This window comes from Triticum urartu, chromosome 4, assembly GCF_003073215.2.
Source record: "Triticum urartu cultivar G1812 chromosome 4, Tu2.1, whole genome shotgun sequence".
Classification (NCBI taxonomy): Eukaryota; Viridiplantae; Streptophyta; class Magnoliopsida; order Poales; family Poaceae; genus Triticum; species Triticum urartu.
The window spans coordinates 119,250,556-119,270,537 of record NC_053025.1 but is presented as its reverse complement, the minus strand read 5'-3'; the positions used below and the strand labels follow the sequence as shown (position 1 = coordinate 119,270,537).

The 19,982-nt window shown below is 48.0% G+C and overlaps 2 protein-coding genes across 2 annotated transcripts; one reads left to right on the top strand and one right to left on the bottom strand.

The window, feature by feature from the left end:
• The first annotated feature begins 372 nt into the window (after window positions 1-372).
• Window positions 373-2,683, top strand: LOC125550987 (cell division control protein 45 homolog). Its single transcript, XM_048714127.1, has one exon. It carries the CDS (start codon window positions 517-519, stop codon window positions 2,350-2,352), a length of 1,836 nt encoding a protein of 611 aa, XP_048570084.1. The 5' UTR covers window positions 373-516; the 3' UTR covers window positions 2,353-2,683.
• Window positions 2,684-17,773: 15,090 nt separating this feature from the next.
• LOC125553660 (transcription factor MYB60-like) lies at window positions 17,774-19,235 on the bottom strand. The gene is made up of 2 exons (XM_048717413.1): window positions 18,893-19,235; window positions 17,774-18,777 (listed from the first exon to the last, which is right to left on the bottom strand). The coding sequence occupies exons 1-2, from the start codon at window positions 19,153-19,155 to the stop codon at window positions 18,129-18,131; spliced, it is 912 nt and encodes a 303-aa protein (XP_048573370.1). The 5' UTR covers window positions 19,156-19,235; the 3' UTR covers window positions 17,774-18,128.
• Between the last annotated feature and the right edge of the window lie 747 nt (window positions 19,236-19,982).

The following is a 19,982-nucleotide window of genomic DNA, read 5'->3' as shown; positions in this document are numbered from 1 at the left end:
CATTTCCGTTTTTTAATGAGGTGAGGAAGGGACATGACTGATTTCAAGATACTAAGAGTTGTCAACAAATTGAAGCAAAGAAATTGGGGCTTTTTGCAAAAATATAACAATTTACCTCATAGTTGTTTGATGCAGATATGATAATCAAAAATAACAGATGACACACAACATCATCAGCAACTTAGTTTTTTTTATAAAAGTAGAGAAAAGATGAGTGTATTTATCTATGTATAATACGTGTGTGTCTGTACCGTGTTAAAAAACACAATTAATCTTGATGTAAAAAACAATTATAATCGTGTGTGTCTGTGCCGAGCCCACATTTCGAATCGATCCCCAAATCCGAAAACGCGGAGCCTTCACTCCGTCCGAAAGCCGAAAATTTCGGAGTCCCTCCCGCCCTCCCTTGCTCTCGCCGCTATCCATTCCCGCACAGCAAAACACCCAAATCCAAATCCAAGTCCAAACCCCTCTCCGCCATTCCTCGAATTTTCCATTTTCGATATTCAAGCTGCAATGGTGCGTGAGCTCCGCGCCGACTCCTTCTACGCCCGCCTCCGCGCCGCCGCCGCAGCGGTTTCCTCCGCCTCCCCTCTCCTGATCCTCCCGTCCGCGGCCGACGCCGACTCGCTCTGCGCGCTCAGGATCCTCACCCACGTCCTCTCCGCCGACTCCGTCCGCTTCTCCGTCTACCCCGTCGCCTCCACCGCCGATGCGGCCGAACTCCTCGCCTCCTTCTCCGGCGTCGCCGCGTCCTCATCCCAGTCGCCGCCGCCGCTCTGCGTACTACTCATCAACTGGGGCGCGCGCTGCGACCTCCTCCGCGGCGTCCTGCCGCGCGGCTCCACCGCCTTCGTCGTGGATTCGCACCGCCCCGTGAACCTCCGCAACCTCGCCGCGGGGAACGACCGCGTCGTCGTGCTCTTCACCGCTGATGACGAGCGCGCCGCCGACCTGTCGTATGACTTCGACGTGTCCTCCCTTGCCGACGCCTCCGACCTAACGGCCGAGGGGGACGCGGACGACGACCACCTCCGCGCCTCCGAGGAGGAGTCAGATGCCTCGGATTACGATTCCGACGCCGAGGGAGGGAGGAGGAAGAGACGGCGGGCGCCCGATGACGCGGAGGCGGACGGCGGCGATCCGGTGAGGCTGTTCGGGAGGCTGCGGCGGGAGTACTACCGGCTCGGCACCTTCCACGGGAAGCCGTCGGGGTGCCTCATGTACGACCTCGCCCACGCGCTGCGCAGGAACACCAATGAGCTCCTCTGGCTTGCCTGCGTCTCCCTCACCGACCAGTTCGTCCACGAGCGTATCACCAGCGAGCGCTACCACGACGCGGGCATGGAGCTCGAGCAGCACATCAACGGATCCGGCAACCTCGATCCGTCCGGCGTCGGCTCCGTGGTCACGCTCAAGGACGGGACCAGGATCCGTGCGCCCGAGACCTCCCGCATCGCCTACGAGGACGAGCCGAGGCTTATGCTGCTGCGGGAGTGGAGCTTGTTCGACTCCATGGTCTGCTCCTCTTATGTCGCGACGAGGCTCAAGACGTGGAGCGACAACGGGCTCAAGAAGCTGAAGCTTCTTCTGGCGAGGATGGGGTTCCCGCTCGCCGACTGCCAGAAGGGGTTCCAGTACATGAGCATGGAGGTCAAGAGGAAGATGCGCGATGAGTTTGACCGCTTCCTGCCGGAGTATGGGCTCACCGAGTTCTACTACCGAAGCTTCCTGCGGGTGCACGGGTACAAATCCAAGGTCTCTGCTGCGGATGTTGTGTATGGCGTCACAGCTTTGCTTGAATCTAAGAGTGCCGAGTCCAATGACTCGAAGGAATGTTCTGCTGCTGGGCAATTCTGGGTTGCATACTCTGCGTTGTCTCCGAGCAATGTGGATCAGCTGCAAAAAGGAATGCAATCTGCCATTGAGATACAGAGGGCTATATTGAGGCAAGGGAGCTCGGCGATCACCAAGAGCGGCTTCATACGGAGCGCAAAGAAGTTCAGGTGGGTGAAGCTCGATGACCCAGTGGACACGAGCAAGCTGTGCCACCCTCAGGCGCTTACCAAGTTCTGCTTCTTCCTGATGGATGCACTGAAGGAACGGGGTGCAAGGATGAAGCCACTGGTGTGTGCTTGCTTAGGGAGGGAGCCTGAGAAGGTGCTGGTAGTTGGGGTATGGGGGAAGCCCAGGCTTGGGGCAGTTCAGGGGAATTCGTTCGGTAATGCATTTAGGTCAGCGGCAGAGGAGATTGGCGCAGACTATTTCCATGACATGTTTGAGTCATCATGGATTGTTCTTGACGTTGTTGCTGTCAGTTCTTTCATGATTCGGTTAACGGAGAAGCTGTAATGATGGTACGCGCTGGTCTGTGCTAGTTATCCTTTTTAGCTCCTAAACAAGAAGGGACTTGAGGCTTGATTCTGCCTCCAAATATAGGAGCTTCAGCCCTGGCGGTACATGACATGTATTTTCTCCTTATCCACCTGAACTTTTTCATGATCATGTTTTGCAGCGAGAAAGGAGGTTTTTCCACTGTTAGCCACTTCAATTAGCAAATGATAGATCAGTAAAATTCAGATGCAAACCTTGTCACACTATGGAGATGGACAAGGTATATGGTACTGTTGACCTGATAATGTACATTGTATCTGTGCTTGCATAAGCACGTGCCTTCTGATTATAGAAAAGTGTCGTCTCCTCTTTTTGTGCCACTAGAGTTACTTGAAGTTCTTGAAGTGTGTAAACTAACGAGCCTTTTTTGAATATGTGGTGTTGATGTTATTAGCACAAGCTAACTTAAATGGATATTTGTTTTAGGACTGTGGGGCTGTTGCCTCACAGTAAATAGTAAAGAAAAATGCATATTTGTTTTTAAAAAAATTGTGTGGATGCATTTGGTTGTCTCTTTGTAATACCCCAGGAGGGAGAAGAGGGAGAGGAGATCCAGATCGAGACAAGAGGGGAGAGGATGGCTTGGAGAGGAAGGAGGATGGATTGCAGAGGAAAGTTTCAGACACAAGAATTGTCCACACGCACACACACACACGGCCACAGGCGGCCTCCTTTTACACCACCCACTCACGCCACTTGGGTGGCCAGCTGGCTGGGCCCACCAGCCAGCTCTAGAGCACACTAATCAGAGGTTAGGTGTCTTCTTCTTCTTCTGGCTGGGTACGGGCGCGTGTTCGCGGGGACCGCGCCCTCCACCAGCGTGACGGCGTGGTCGTACTGGCGATGCGGAGGGAGCCCATGCGGTGCCGCGAACACGTCGGCGAATTCCGCGAGCAGGTCCGTGAGCGGTGTTTGACTTGCACATTTGCGAGCCGGACGCAGTGCGGGGTCGCAGGTGTCCACCATGGCCATGGCCCAAACGTCGTTGCCGGCGATCATCTTGCGCAGCTCCTCGGACCCGACGGCCTTGAGCGAGGTGGCCGGCTTGGGGAACACGCCGCGCAGAGTGACCTCTTCGCCATCGTGCTGGAACTTCACCCACTTGTCCTGCCAGTGGCACGTCATTGGACTGTTCTGGGCAAGCCAGTCCATCCCTAGAATGCCGTCGTACGCTCCGATCTCCAGCTCGCGCATGGGCGTCGCGAAGGTGTGGCCCTGCATCCACCACTTGAGGCCGGGCACCATGCGCGTGCAGGTAAGCTTGTCGCCGTTGGCCACGCGCACCTCTGTCGGCGGCATCTCTTCGGTGGCGAGGCCGAGGCGATCGACAAACGCCTTGTTGGCGAAGCTGTGGGTGCTGCCCGAATCGAGCAACAGGAGCATGACCTGGTTTCCGACGAGGGCGCGCAGCCTAATTGTGGTCGTGGAATCCGTGCCGTCGAGCGCCTGCGACGAGAGGAGACAGCATTCTGGCGCGTCCGCGGCCAGAGCAGGGGGTTGCGCCGCCGGGCCCGGGTCGTCGAGCAGCTGTATGGCATGGATGGTGTCGTCTGAGAGCACCTCACCGTGGTCACCCACGTTGATTGTGAGCAGTTGCGCGGGCTGGGCGCAGCGATGCTCTCTGGAGTAGTGATCGCCGCACTTGAAGCAGAGGTTGTTCGCGCGAGGAAATCGCGTAGCTGCCGTTCCCGCGCGTACTCGTCTCCTTGGGCGCGAACCGGCACGGCCACGACACGCTTTGGCAGTGCCGCTGCAGCTGCTGTTGGTGGTGGGCGGCCCGCGGGCGTGATGCGGGGTCGCGCGCGGGTCGTGCCCAGCTCTTCCTCTTGGATGCGCGCGAGCACCGAGGCGCGTGTGATGCTTGAAGGTGCTTGAAGACGCACCGGGGCACGCAGCTCGTCCTTCAGGCCGAGGAGGAACTGCGTCACGAAGAACTTGGTGTTGATCGACGGATCGAGCACGAGCAAGTGGTACATTTGCTCGTCGAACGCGGCGCTGTACTCGGCGACGGTGCCTGTTTGGCGGAGTTGAAGCAGCTTGTGCATCACCACCTCAAACTCGTCGGTGCCGAACTCCTCCAGGATCGCCGACGTGAAGACGTCCCACGTGATGTTGCGATGCGTCTGACGGAACGCTTGAAGCCAGTGCGCGGCCTGGCCGTCGATGTAGAGCGCCGCGGTGGCGACCCAGTGGTGGGCAGCCACCTTGTAGAGCTCGAAGTAGGCGAGGCAACGGTCCAGCCACAAGTATGGTGCCGTACCGTCGAACTTGGGAAAATCGTGCTTCGGGGGTTTGTGGAACTCGTTGGTGTGGTAGCCTGTCGGAGACGCGGTCGGCGCGGCGACAAATCCGCCCTGTGGTGGCACGGGAAGGAGAGGCGGGCGGTGGTCGCCCAGACGTGCGTGCGACGACAACGGGCGTGCCAGATCTGGTACGGGGCGCGGCGATGGAGGAGGAGGAGGGGGCGGTGGAGGTTGCTGTTGAGGTTGCACGGGCTGGTGAAGATGCGTGGTGACCGAGCCTGATTGAGAGGCCGATCCTTCCACCGTCTTGCGGGTGAGGGCGAGGTCCGCCTGGGTCAGATCAAGCTGCCGCGAGAGGCCGCGCATCTCCTGCGAGATCTGCGCGTTGAAGGCGGCCTGGAGCTCGATCTGTTTCTCGTGCGCCACCTTCTGGTCGTCGATTCTGGCGAGCAGCGTCTCCAGCATCTTGGTGATGTTGGTGTTCCCCTCGTCCATGGCGGCGAGAACTTGCCGCGTCGCCGCCGAAGCCTTGGAAGGAGCCGTTGTCCTGCTCGAAAGGGCGTCGAACCCCGCGACGGATTTCATGCGGCTCGCCGGAGCAGACCACACCGGCGCGGTGGATGTTACCGATTCCCAATCAAGCAAGGAAGAAAAATTTCGGCGGTTTGATGGCTCTGATTACCAATTGTAATACCCCAGGAGGGAGAAGAGGGAGAGGAGATCCAGATCAAGGCAAGAGGGGAGAGGATGGCTTGGAGAGGAAGGAGGATGGATTGCAGAGGAAAGTTTCAGACACAAGAATTGTCAACAAGCACACACACCCACGGCCACAGGCGGCCTCCTTTTACACCACCCACTCACGCCACTTGGCTGGCCAGCTGGTTGGGCCCACCAGCCAGCTCTAGAGCACACTAATCAGAGGTTAGGTGTGACACTCTTGATCAGGATAGATGTTTATAAATGTATAATAGTCCTTTCACAAATTTAGTAGGTCATTGTAAGAATTTCATTCACCCAATCCTCCTCTCCCATATTTTTCTTAGTTCTTACAATGCGAAGACGATGCTATAGAAAACAAAGCCCTTCTGTTGCAGCAAATAATTTATTTTGTTGTTCCACAAAGATATAATCAATTCGTTGAATGCCACTCAAAATGTGTTAGTTGTTGCAAACTTGATTAGTCTGAAAGAATATACTTCAATTTTTTTATCAAGCATGAAACTGAGTGATTCAGACCATGTTGGTTGATATGCCAGTTGCACCGCGCTAACCAAGTTCCATAATGTGGAAATCTTGGCATCTTAATCAACTATTGCAAATTCATAGGTCCATAAGGAGTACAGTAAAAATATATACATGCAGTGTTTGTTATCTGTGTGGATCATCTCAATTGTTTATGACTTGATAAATAAGTAGATGATCTTTTTGTATGGCGACTCTTGCATCCTATGATTGACATCTATTTATAAAGAGAGAAAACGACAGTCCAGCACTCTTGCTAGACTTGTGAGTTGTGATTAAGGATCTTAGTTTCTTCTCCTAGAGCTTTTCTTGTTCAAAGTGGTTATGTGGGTTTGCCTCTTTGCAATACACCATGTTTATATGTACTTTTGCCATCTGAATCTGAGTTTTATTTGAATTTTAACTCTTCCCTGGAGGTGTCTTAGAACAGCTACAAGTTAACAGAGCCTTTTCTGCCTTTCCTGACGTTGCCTGCACCCATGCTCAAATCCTCAATTGCAAGTTTCTCTTCTTACCATATACCTGCTTGATTTTGGGTTGTTAGGAACAAACAGATCTTCATTTGTATCATCACGTCAGTATTACAAAATTTATAGTATTGTCAGGTGAATTTTCCCTCCCCTTTTACTCCGGTTCTTTGGTAAGTCAGGCTGCAGGGGAGTAAAAAAACATTTGTTTTTTTCGTCCTTGCTCTACTGGTTTACCTAAACAGACCATGCACTTTACAACCTGTGGCTATTTCTGTCACGTGCAACACATATTTTCCTGTGCTTAGGTCAGCTTAGGAAGTTAGAATGGCCCATCAACTGTTGACAAAGGTCAACACATGCTGAATAACCATTTAACTAACTTTGATGCATTCTTCCATACAACTGCATTACTTCTGGAGTTAATGCATTCACTGATTCACATGGGCGATATGAACAATTGAAGTTTGACAATGACATCAAATTATGTATCTTTTTTAAAAAAGGGGATGGCCCCGGCCTCTGCATCAAACGATGCACACAACCATTTTATTCAAAATAAAAAGTCAAAGTCACCGAGTACCAAAAGGTTTACAGCAAAAATGCAAAATACGACGAAACCGGTCAAAAACAAGATTACATAGCTCATAGCTCGTCCACAATCAAATTATTTATTTTGTAATGATTACTCCATCAATACTACATTCTAGTGTTTTCTGAAGGAAAAAGTCTAAATAAAAAAATGATATCGACTGCTGTTGCTATCAGATTGTATTGTTTTGATTTGAAAGAGCGAACCGTTTCTGATCACATCTTGGGATCACATCTTGAAGAGAGAGCTTTGTACTGTCTCTGTTCAGTTTGCACCTATCAGAAATGCCACTTCAGAGTTCCTTACTAATATATTGACATGTAACTTGTTGCCTAGGGTTTGCTTGTGTGGCAGTGTTGCCTGACGTGCTGTTCTTCCTTAGGTCAAGCCTGTCCTTCTCAATTACCGAACCACAAAAGAACCGTCCAATTTCATGCTTTTGTTCCTGTAGGTATTGCAATCAATTGGTGGACCCATGCCAATTGCTTGCACCGGAATAGTTAGTGTGATGTAACCCTCTTATTTCCGATTTAGCCTACTAAAAATGGTCAACAACAGAAGCTGCTGCTATGAATTGGTATTGCACCTCTGCCTCATTTTCTGAATGAAGAAGAAACTCGCCATCTACCTTGCTTGCTTCATGGAAACAGGTACTGGTTCCAAGTGCAGCTAGCCTGAGCATAAAGCCACACACACTCAGATTTCAGATTGCGACTACATGAAAACTAGATAAGGGGTTTGTCTAGTGAATAGTCATCAACATGAATCAACTTCCATTCTTGCTGAATGAAGCAATCAATAAGATTAATCCTTCGCGACACTAGATTTGCCCATATTTCTGAAATTTCTTAGTTGTAAGCTAGTGACTTCTCAGCTATCTTTCTTTGCATTGCTGCTTCAACTGATTTTCTTTTGATGTTCAATTCCAAAAATGATCTTAAGCATTGTTCAACCTTTAGGATTTGCCCTCTTAAAGGCATGCTTATAAGAATTTGGTAGGAGCGTTGCTTCAATTTCCAAATGAACAGTTAAATTCCTCCATCCCCTGTGAGGCCTTAGTCATGACTTACCATGAAATTCAAGCTTATAGTTCCCAGAGATAAGTGAGGGAGTTATGGATTTCTTACTCAGAGTTTTCAAAGGCCGTCTTAATGTGTTGATGGTTCCAGAGAAAAGCAGTAGTGTTATTTGGAATCATTTGAAGACAGAAACAGTATGAATTAGAGTTTACACATTTCGTTGTGAACTGAAGAGATATTGGCTCTGTCTTCCATAACCTCAACTGGAAATCCTAAATTGATGTTTCCTGACCACCTACAGCATTTTAGACTGTTACCATAACTGGCAGTTGGCAGTTACTCCCCCAGATTTTCTTTTCTAAAAGCATTCAATCACTGATTTGAGCCGCATCTATCATTCAATTTTTTTTAGATATGGACCTGGAACAACGAGTTCACATTAATTTTCCTAACAGGCAGATAGCGCTACATTTCAGTATGAATGAATATATACCCTAAATGATGCCGAATGAATTGGCATCTTAATCAAGTCCTTTGATATAGCATAGGGTCTCTACAAATTAGCAGGAACGCATGGCAGGCAGTGTGACATGTTGCATAGCCTCTTGTCCACCATATCAAGGGGGCCTACTGATAGTGCGCTTGTGGGGAAAATTTCCATTGAATAGTTGGTTACAATTCTTTTTTGCCATTAAATGTAGACGTGCCTATGATGCGACAGGCAACATGCAATTATGAGGATCATGCTGTATTTTTGTTTGTTTTATGTGTGCATTACTGAGCTGAGCTAATGACGTTTCTCATTGCTCAAACAGTAGCATCCTGCATTGGACTTGCTATGTGACTCTGAATGAAAGCTCTGCAATGATCAATGGTATTTCACAGAGGATTCAGGGGTGTGAATAGCTAAAAGACTCCTGGTTTGCTTATAATTCTAGATTATAGTTACAAAGTTTTTTTGTGCAAAATGGTCATTCATATCCTAGCAGGTACAACTTTAAAAGAATCCAAATGAACATGCTCATTGTGTTAGTATCCTCTTGATGCTTCATTGATAAATCCACCTGTTATCGAAAAAGAATTGCTAGGTGAAGTATATACATGTAACTTTTGGTTAAAAATATGACTATCTGAGATCTGTGCAGAAGCAAAAGTAAATATGGTACCTTTTTGGCACATGTCGTAAATTGTAAAATTTTAACTGAGTTTTACATACCCACTCCATGGCTACGTTTAAATACAAATTCAATGGTACGCTTTTTGGTTAAAAATGTGAATATTTTTAAACACAAATTCAATGGTATGTTTTTGTTGACAGATAGCCCATGTTTCTGCTTTAAATAATAACAATAATAATAATAAGAAGAAGAACCCAAATTCATGTCCATGAGGACTTGAACCCAAGTGGTTGGTTTGTACTGTCTGTACATCCAATTCCCCACCAAGTGAGGCTAAATAAAATTTGAAGAGAGGGAGTGAGGCAAGACAATAGTTTAGGGGAGCAAATTTAACCTTTTTCTTTTTTTAGCAAACTCTACAGCTATCTTCAAGCAGTTACTGGTATAAGCACTGTACCCTGCAGTTTGCTACCTTTCTGTCAGTCTGTGCACTGATATGCTGCAACTTGTTTCTCCCTGTACACTTACAGACTAATCTTCTGAGTTTGATAACATTTGTTAGAGAATGGTATCCATCACATTCTTGCAACAATAAGATGCAAGTAACAGGTGTTAAGTCTCAACTGGAGACTGAGGGCATTGCCGGTGGTGCCTTTGGGTCAAAGTCCTCAACTACAAAAGAGTTGGCTGGCTGAGGTGGTCCTTGTGGTGTTAATCTGGTTAGTGGTTGGGAGGTAAGCAGCTAACTCTGTGAGCTGATCATATTGCACACTAGTACTTTCATGTGAACTAAGATATGAACAAGTTAAAGCACTGTTTAGGGGTGTCCTTTCTGTGACCACCTTTTGAGCCATTAGCGCTGGCTGTTCACTTGTGAGTAATGTGTATCCCAGGCTCTTTAATTTTGTATCAGCAGCTGCGTATGGTCTACACATCTGGTTCCAGTCTTGCTTTTGAATAGATGAAGTATTCTATCACTGGAAATCCTTTTTTTATACAAGTAATTAGTGCTTTGGTTGCAGATTAAGTAAATATGTAATACTTTTTAAGCTTTTAAGTGTTGATACTCACTAGTTTTAACCCGCGCAGAATGTGGCAGACAAATTGTTACATCTGTCTGTCTACAGGCGTCGTTTTAAACTTTTAGTACTACCTAATCAAGTCATCTACTGTCATGTGCCTGTGCAATGTTTCCTTCTTATATCACCTTTAATCCAAGGCAAAATCTGGACCAGCGAGTACCTATTGCACTAATGGGTCATTAGTACGCTGACAGAGATATTTGGAAATAGGAATTCTAAAGCGCATACTATTCGGAGCAGAACGGTAATTTCTTGAATGAAGTAGATGAATGTAATTTGTCTAATAACCACGCATGCTACTTTAATTATTGTTTCCACTTTTCTTCGATTAAATGGTTCAGTTTTGATTAGCAACTCATTGGATTTTAAATATGGTAGTAAGAAGTTGCAACGGCGCCATGTGGCGTTTGCACAAATTCCTTGATTTTCTAGCATAGCAGGTGCTGGGACTTGTCAAACAAGAGCTTAGTTTTCATAGAAGTATACACAGTTATATGAGATACTTTGGTTGGCATAATAAACCAAACCATGTTACTGATAATTTTTGTATTAGAAAACTGACAAATACTCTTCCCGTTCCATCACAAGTGTCGTGGTTTTAGTTCAAACTAAAACCACGACACTTGTGATGGAACGGAGGGAGTAGTAATTTTAAAAAACTGGAAAGCGAAGTTTCCTCTAGTCAATGGCAATTGTTCATCGATTCAAAGATTGATGCATGACACTTGTGTGTGCCTTCAGATCTCCCCTTAGTTCATACATCACCTGTCTATTAAAGAGCAATTGAATACTTGATGATGACATTATCCTTACACTACTATATGCCTCACCTTCAATGCATAATTGTATGCTTGCTCCTGAGGATATCCCTTAGGGTCCCCTCCACCCCCACACCCCCAAATTGGTGAACCAGGGCTCAACTTGGAGCCCATGCCTTCATTCCTGAAGGAGATGGCAACTTATGTCTGTCAATCGATGACATCTGAATATGTGCATGGTACAAATATATGCAGGCACGCGAAGATCGACTACTTTTGATGTCGGTGCTGGCAAACTACTTCAGGTATAGCTTAGCACAAAACATGTGTTACCTGAAATGGCAGGAAGTAATAACATAAGAAAATGTATTGCTATTGTGCGAAAGGCGAGAAGCGTCGTACCCTGATCGGGGTCGTGCCTGCGTGTTATATAGACAGGGGCTTATCCCTGGATATGCATACAAGTAGTTTGGAGAGATTACATCTTAAGGAGCAAGGAAGAGATAAAAGATAGAGATAAGTACATGCGGTTTAGAGAGAATCTAAACTATCTCCTAACTACCTCCTGTCGAAGCTACGTGAGCTACGTGACACAAGTCATCGTGACATGATGATGTTTAACACCCTCCCTTAATCACAACTTGGACAAGTTGAGATTATGTTTGAACTCTTCAAAGCTTCGTGTAGGTAAAGCCTTGGTAAACCCATCTGCAAGCTGATCTCTGGAATGAACAAACCGGATTTCCAATTGTTTGTTAGCAACACGTTCTCTGACAAAATGGAAATCAATTTCAATATGTTTTGTTCTGGCATGGAAAACTGGATTTGCAGAGAGATATGTAGCACCAAGATTATCACACCATAAGCATGGTGCTGGGATTCGTCTTATGCCAAGCTCTCTGAGTAAAGACTGAACCCATATAATTTCTGCCGTTGCATTTGCCAAGGCTTTATACTCTGCTTCTGTACTTGACCTGTAGCTTGTTTCTTGGCACACCAAGATATAAGATTTGGTCCAAAGAAGATTGCAAATCCACCTATAGACCGTCTATCATCCAGACATCCTGCCCAGTCAGAGTCAGAAAAAGCACTAACCAGAGTTGATGGAGACTTGCTGAAAGTAAGACCAGTGTTCAGAGTATTTTTGATATATCTAACTATGCGTTTGGCTGCAGTCCAATGAACTGTTGTAGGAGCATGAAGAAACTGGCATACTTTATTAACAGCAAATGAAATATCTGGTCTTGTAAGCGTCAAATATTGAAGTGCACCTACTAGACTTCTGTAGTTTGTGCTGTCCTCTTGATTCAAGGGATCTCCTTCTATAAGTGACAGTTTTTCTGAACTAGATAAGGGAGTGGGTGATGGTTTACACCCTTGCAACCCTACTCGTTTGACTAGGTTAGTAGCATACTTTTCTTGAGAGAGATGAAGATCATTACCATGTTTCTTGACTTCAATCCCTAAGAAAAAATGCAAGTCTCCAAGATCCTTCAAAGCAAACTCAGCACTCAAGTCCTTTAATAGTCTTGCCACTGCCTCATCAGATGAGCTTGTAACAATTATATCATCCACATAAATAAGTACAAATATAGATGTATTTGACCTATTGTATATAAACAGGGAAGTGTCAGACTTAGAAGGAATGAAACCGAGAGCTTGCAGTTTATGACTGAGCCTGGAATACCATGCTCTAGGAGCTTGCTTCAACCCATAAATGACCTTATCAAGCCTGCAGACATGAGTGGGAAATTTTCTGTTTTCGAACCCAGGAGGCTGTTTCATGTAGACTTCTTCTTCCAGAACACCATGGAGAAACGCGTTCTGTACGTCTAGTTGCCTGAGACTCCATCCTCTTGAAACGGCAATAGACAAAACAAGACGAATGGTAGCAATTTTCACAACTGGACTAAAGGTATCTTCATAATCTATGCCATACCTTTGTTTAAATCCTTTTGCAACCAGTCTAGCTTTATAGCGATCTATTGTTCCATCAGATTTTCTCTTGATTCTGAATACCCATTTGCAATCTATCAAATTTTTACCTTGCTTTGGGGGAACCAGATTTGTTCTTCTGAAGAGCCATGTATTCTTCTTCCATAGCCCTTTTCCACTTCAAATCACCAAATGCTTCTTGCAAAGAAGTCGGTTCACCTGTGGTACATGCCATACCAAACTTGGTAATATGCTTGTAATTGACAGGTTTAATTACCCCTTTTTGAAGACGTGTACGTGTTTGTGAAGCAGGTACAGCCGCTGGATCCACAGAAGATCCATCAGCCGCCTTGGATCCTGCACCAGATCTGTCTACAGGAGATGATGAAGCGCCGGGATCTTCTGCGGCTTCAGCTGATGAAGAGGACATGTGACCCGACGCAGAAGATCCGGACCCGGCCCCTGCCAATGGCTCGTCAGGGGGCAATGATGACACCGACCGACAAGGATCTGCGCTGGATCCCGAGCCGATGAGGGGATCAGGCCGACCGGTGGAGTGGCTCGTGGAACGGCGCGCACAGCAGCGGTCCACTCCAATGGGCCACCGGCTCAGGGGCGGCCCAGTGGCCGGTGCTGATTGGCGCGGCCCGGTGTCCGCTGCATGACGAACGGGAGAAGCCCGCGTGGCGGATGCGGGACCGCCGCTGCTGGCGCGGTTGTCGCCTGGTGCGCCCGCACGGTCGCTGCTGCCTGCTGGCGCTGAACCCGAGGCGCAGGTTTCCTGCAACAACACGGATCCCGCAGAGGATTGCGCAGCAGTCTGCGGCGGTGATGATCCCGAGGGCGATATGCTCCCTGGTGCTGGACACATGAAATACTGCCTGTTTAGGGTGATTTCTTCACCATTTTGCACCATTTTCTTGTCCTGTTTCACAAAACTCAGCTAGACTGGTGTTATGAGGGTTAGTCAATGTTGTATCATCACAATTATTTCCCTGTGGGTCTGCGCCGGTTAGGTGAGATGGGAGAAGAAGAATTTCTTGACGTAGAAGAGCGCCGGCATTAGGATGTAGATCAGAAAATGGAAATTTTGTTTCATCAAAGACTACATCACGAGAAATATATACTCGGCCAGTAGAGACATCAAGGTATTTGACACCTTTGTGTTGAGCACTATACCCTATAAAGACACACTGTTTTGATCGAAACATGAGCTTATGCTTGTTGTATGGGCGCAGATTTGGCCAACAGGCACACCCAAACACACGAAGAGTGGTGTAGTCGGGTTTAGTATGAAGGAGACGTTCCATAGGCGTTTCATTGACACGACTAGGTAACATGTTTATGATGTGCACGGCTGTGAGGAAAGCCTCATCCCAGAATTTTAAGGGCATGGATGCGCCGGCTAAAAGAGAGAGACCAACCTCTACAATATGACGGTGTTTGCGTTCAGCAGACCTGTTCTGTTGGTGAGCATGTGGGCATGACACATGGTGAGAAATACCAAGTTTTTGGAAGAAGGAATTTAATTTTTCGTATTCCCCTCCCCAATCGGATTGGACAACAATGATCTTGCTATCGAATTTACGTTCAACGAGTGCTTGGAAATTTTGAAAGACTGGAAAAACATCGGATCATTTTTTAAGTAGATAAATCCAAGAGAATTTACTATAGTCATCGATAAAACTTACGCAGTAAGTGTGTCTCCCTACAGAAGAAGGGGACGGACCCCAAACATCAGAGAAAATAAGTTGCAATGGTTTAGTAGAAACACTCATAGAGATAGGATATGGCAACTGATGATTTTTAGCTCTTTGGCAAGAATCACAAACTGTTTCAACATTACGCTCTCCAACATATGGGAGCTTATTTTTCCTAAGCACTTGTTCTACTAAAGAAAAAGATGCATGCCCTAGACGATCATGCCACCGGGTTGAAGATAACTTGGTGACAGCACATGCTGTTTTATTGAATCTCCTAAGCTCGGGAATCAACGGATATAGCCCTCAAATGCATCTACCTCGATAGAGGATTTTCTTCGTGACCTGATCTCGAATCAAAAAGAAATAGGGGTGAAACTCAAGAAAGACATGGTTATCAATGGCAATGCGATGAACTGAAAGGAGATTCATGGAAGCTCTAGGAACATGCAATATTTTTCTAAGATGGATTTTTCGGTGAGGGGTTTTAATAATTGAGTGACCAACATGACTAATTCTCATACCTTCTCCATTTGCGGCGTGGACTTGCTCCGGGCCGCGGTATTTCTCCCTCATGGTGACCTTCTCTAACTCGCCGGTGATGTGGTTTGTAGCACCACTGTCAACATACCAGTTGTTGTCGACCCCATATGAGGCCTCTGCCCCGCCAGCAACTTTCTCATCTTGGGAGGAGTCTTCATCCTCTTCGAAGCGATAACAGCAATCCTTTGCTGAGTGCCCCGGTTTTCCACAGATTTGACATCGGATAGTGTCAGGGCGTGACCTAGGGGAGTTGCGACGGCCCTTGGAGTTGGTGTAGGAGGGCCGCGCACTGCCGTTGTTGTTGCCGGGGCCGCGGGGGTTGCTGTTGAAGTTGCCGCCGCCACCGCCGTTGCTGGTTTTGCCCTTCCGCGGTGGGCCGCGGTAGCGTGATCCTCCGCCGCCGCCACCACCACGGCCGCGAGTGGCAGCATTGGCCGACGACTTGAAGCCGCCGTTCCCCTGGAAGAGCGCAACACGCTGGTCAAAGTTGCTCATCTGGGAGAAGAGCTCATCGATGGTGACCGGCTGTGTGCGCGCGTCGAGGGTGGAGACGAGGGGCTGGTACTCCATGTCGAGGCCGGCGAGGATGTAGGAGACTAGCTCGCCGTCTTGAAGAGGCTTGCCCGCAGCAGCAAGTTCGTCCGAGAGCGACCGCATATATGCGAAGTACGTCGCCGCGGACTGCGTTCCCTTGTGAGCATGAGAGAGCGCGATGCGGATGTTGTTCACCCTAGAAATGCGACTGCGAGGAAAACATCCCTGCTAGTGCCGCCCAGAGCTCATGTGCATGATCGATGGATGTGACTTGCACTAGTACTTCTTTTGTCAGATTGTTCAACAGATAGCCCAATACCTGTTGATCTTCTCGGATCCAAACCGAGTGGAGGGGATTTGGAATCGTCTCTTCTTTCCCATCCTTGTCCTTGGTGACGACGTGCTTGGCCGGCTCCGGTGTGGTTCTATCCACGTATCCGAAGAAGCCGTCTCCTCTGATCTGCGGGGTTATCTAGGTGCGCCAGAGAACATAGTTGGTGCGGGATAGCCTCTCGGTAACTTGACCGGAGAGGTTGGAGTTGGCTGCGGCAGAGGAGGACATGGTGGCGAGCTTTGGTGGTAGGAAAACCCTAGCGAACTAGACGTGACGAAGAAAAGGGGCTCTGTATACCATGTGCGAAAGGCGAGAAGCGTCGTACCCTGATCGGGGTCGCGCCTGCGTGTTATATAGACATGGGCTTATCCCTGGATATGCATACAAGTAGTTTGGAGAGATTACATCTTGAGGAGCAAGGAAGAGATAAGAGATAGAGATAAGTACATGCGGTTTAGAGAGAATCTAAACTATCTCCTAACTATCTCCTGTCGAAGCTACGTGAGCTACACGACACAAGTCATCGTGACATGATGATGTTTAACAGCTATACGTGTTGATGAATGGTTAAAATGTTGCACCCATCACCCCATCAAGTGCTTCGCTTTTTCTGGGGATGATTTTATTCAGAAATTCAGATTATTCCCATTTCCTCAATTGACCATCAGTTTCACTGCAGCAACAACAGATATACACAAGACCCTTTGAAAAGGTTGGGACTGGTCTTCTAGTGCCAAGTTTAGAACATTGACCTTATTTTATCTTGAATCCTTGGTTAGGAGAGTTTGAAGCTGTTGGTGTATTGTGAACTAATTCATCGTGTTTTGCGAGCCTAGCGGGACCGGCACCTGCAACCTGACTTACTGTACAGCCAAAGAAGGTTTCCTGGAAGGGTCAGTGTAGCTTGTTCATGTGCTCCATTGAGGTAACATGAATCGATCTTTCGTACTTGGTTGCTAGCTGCTGGTTGGTTGTCCAGTCCTGGCACTCCGTTGGCACCCTTAAACTACACGTGCACCAGTAGCCTTAGGCCCCATCCTGTACCGTGAATGATGGCTACATCAAATGGAGACGTATACCCCTACTTGATTCTTATGCCTCTACTTGATTCTTATCATGTTCTGAAGTCTGATGATCATCTTTGGCTTGGATGAGTTAAACACAGTAATATACCAACAAGATGATATAGTATTACTGTTTCCTGACTTTTGAGATAGATGAATTTGAACTACATCCAGATGGTGTTTCGTATCGCTTGATACAGAGGCCGGGGGTAATCCTTCTTTTAAAAAAAAGTATGATGTTTCGTATGAACTAATTTGTCAGCTCTGAATCTACATCGGAGTTTGCAGAAATTGAATTTACACTGGGGGGGTTCAAAGGGGACGTGTAACGGAGAAGGACGTGACGGCCCATGTCCTGATCATGCAATTACTAAGCATTTCCATGGGTATTAATGCCCATTCCGTGTAGTACTGCCTATGCGCAATTTTGACCTATAACACTAACAAGTTAACAATTCATTTCCAGTAATGCTGATGGCCCTATTCGTAGGTGCCATCAAATGTGAAATTTTGTACAATCTTCTAACCCGAAGCTTGTAGTTGCTTAATTATTACTCTGTGGGAGTAGTAGTTTGCACATTTCTCTGCAAAGCTTTTCTGCGGGAAGAACAAAACAAGCACCCACTGTGCTGATGTTCTGCTTCTTGTGATTGATAAAACAAGAAATAACATGGTCAGAGTGCTCTCCAGTCTCCAATTTTTTTCACCATCGGAGACAAATTGTTCAAGGTCAAGTGACACAAACATATGCAGGCCTCTTCTTCCCTTTTTGAGCATAGATAACCTTGGTTACATCATGCCTACGGAATGCAGATGACACAGTTCGCCAGTCCTGCTAAATCCCTGTCGCTGTCTCTTACCCTTCGACGTTTCAGTGTACAAAGGAGGTGCGTACATGCGTATGCGTAATGCGGCTATGGACGCTAGGAAATTACCAACTGAGGCTTGGCTCATTACTTGTGTGTACTATCAAACATGGATGCATAGGTAGAGTATCAAACATGGAGTAACATAGATTAATTAACCTAATTAACACAGTATGTTTGCGCGCGTGTGTGGGCTGTGACGCCATCGTTTCTTAATTTACTTTCCCAGCGAGCTAGCTAGAACAGCATTGGAACGGAGTAGCACTCATCGGACAGCTCCAGGTCCGCGGCCTCATCGAACAACCACTTCTCGATCGAGGACAGTGGCGCCTGATGCTGCTGCTTCTGCTTGGTCTCGTCGTCGTACTCGTACCCGACGCGTCCCCCCATCAACGCCGGCTGCTGCACGCTGGCGGTGAAGCTCAGCTCGGCGCTGCCGGTGCCGGACATACTGTCCAAGGGCAGCAGAGGCTTGACGTCGTCGGCGTCGTAGTTGTTGTGCGGCGGCGGCGGCGGCGGGGAGCTCTTCATGAAGCCGCCGAGCAGCTTGGATATGTTGTCCACGCTCGAAGCGTAGGACGACGAGGAGCAGGCCTCGGGGGCAGCGTCGGCGAACGGCGAGTGACCACGCCCGGCGATCAGCTGCGAGACCTCCGTGTTCATGTACGCCTGGCCGGCCCCGTAGCCGTCGGCCCTGGAGACCATGTCGTGGTGGTTGTGGTGGTCGAAGTTGTCGCCTGCTGTGCCGGGGGAGGAGGACGCCGGCGGCGCGAAAATGGCTCCCATGGCTTGCTGCTTCCTGAGCTTCTTCTTGAGGTGCGTGTTCCAGTAGTTCTTGATGTCGTTGTCCGTCCTCCGCGGCAGGTACGACGCGATCGCCGCCCATCTACATTCAAAGCAAGAGATGGAACTGTTAGCTAAATCGATCGCCATGGACGCCAGGCCACTGCCCCAGCCACCCATTGATTTGATGATATGAAGTTGATCAGTGGTAGGTATACCTGTTGCCGAGGAGTGACTGGAGGTGGACGATGACGCCTTCCTCGTGGCTTGTGAAGTTGCCGCGCTTGATGCCGGTGCGGAGGTAGTTGGTCCAGCGGAGGCGGCAGCTCTTGCTGCAGCGCATGAGGCCGGTGCTCACCGGCACAGACCGCCAGTTGCCGGGGCCGTGCTCCTGGATGTACGAGACCAGGATGATGTCCTCCTCCGGCGTCCACGGACCCTTCTTCACGCCCAACTTGTCGCAGCACGGCGGCCTCCCCATCACTACTGTTCGATCACTCTCTCTGGATCCCCGGCTTGATTTGATCTCGTCTTTTTCTGGCCGTGCACTGTCTCAAGCGTGTGGTGCGTATATATAGCAAGGAGCTTGGAGCTGAATGGGAGTGAGTGAGCTCCTTTTCACTTGTTGCCGTCTACGTACGTACACCTGTGACGCTACTGTGATTTTCACTTTCTTGCTAGCTGCTGATCGGTCTGTGGTACATACGCTTTCTCTTTCCATCAACAGCATCACATGAATGATATAGGAACCCATCGATCCACCTGGCCCACACCTTAAAGGGAGGACGGGATAGCCATATAGCCAGAGGTGTACCGAGGTGTACTGCCTACTGTGTGAAATTTAAAGGCTCCGGCATTTGCATTGCGTGCAAGAGGTCGATGGCAGATGGCTCATCCAGCTTGATTCATCGAGGCATTTCATTCCGCAATAACACGCACAAATCACGCATAGCCATGAACCCATAATAAATCTTGGAATTCCCTACTAGTTTCAATAATGAAACCACCATTCTTAAACCTTTTTCATATAGAAGACAGCAAAACTACCAGTTATATCAAGTTCAATTTTAACAATTCATTCATGTTTACAATAAAGCAAATAAATAAATAAAATAAAACCAGTGGCGGCTGATCGACCGAACTCATTCGACCAGGTCGTTCGTGCTCGACAGAAAACCCTAGCCGCTGGCAGATAGGATTCCTGTCGATTTTTCTTGCCCTCGCAGGCCTTTTGGCATTGAGAGGTGGAGGGACCACATTTTGTAGTTTAGAGTGCTCTTTTAGTTTTTTTTGTTAGATTATTGAGCA

Coding starts and splice junctions, on each gene's coding strand:
- LOC125550987 (XM_048714127.1), top strand. CDS start 517: ATGGTGCGTGAGCTCCGCGCCGACTCCTTCTACGCCCGCCTCCGCGCC.
- LOC125553660 (XM_048717413.1), bottom strand. CDS start 19,155: ATGGGGAGGCCGCCGTGCTGCGACAAGTTGGGCGTGAAGAAGGGTCCG. Junction 18,778..18,892: donor CAGTCACTCCTCGGCAACAG/GTATACCTACCA, acceptor CTTTGAATGTAG/ATGGGCGGCGATCGCGTCGT.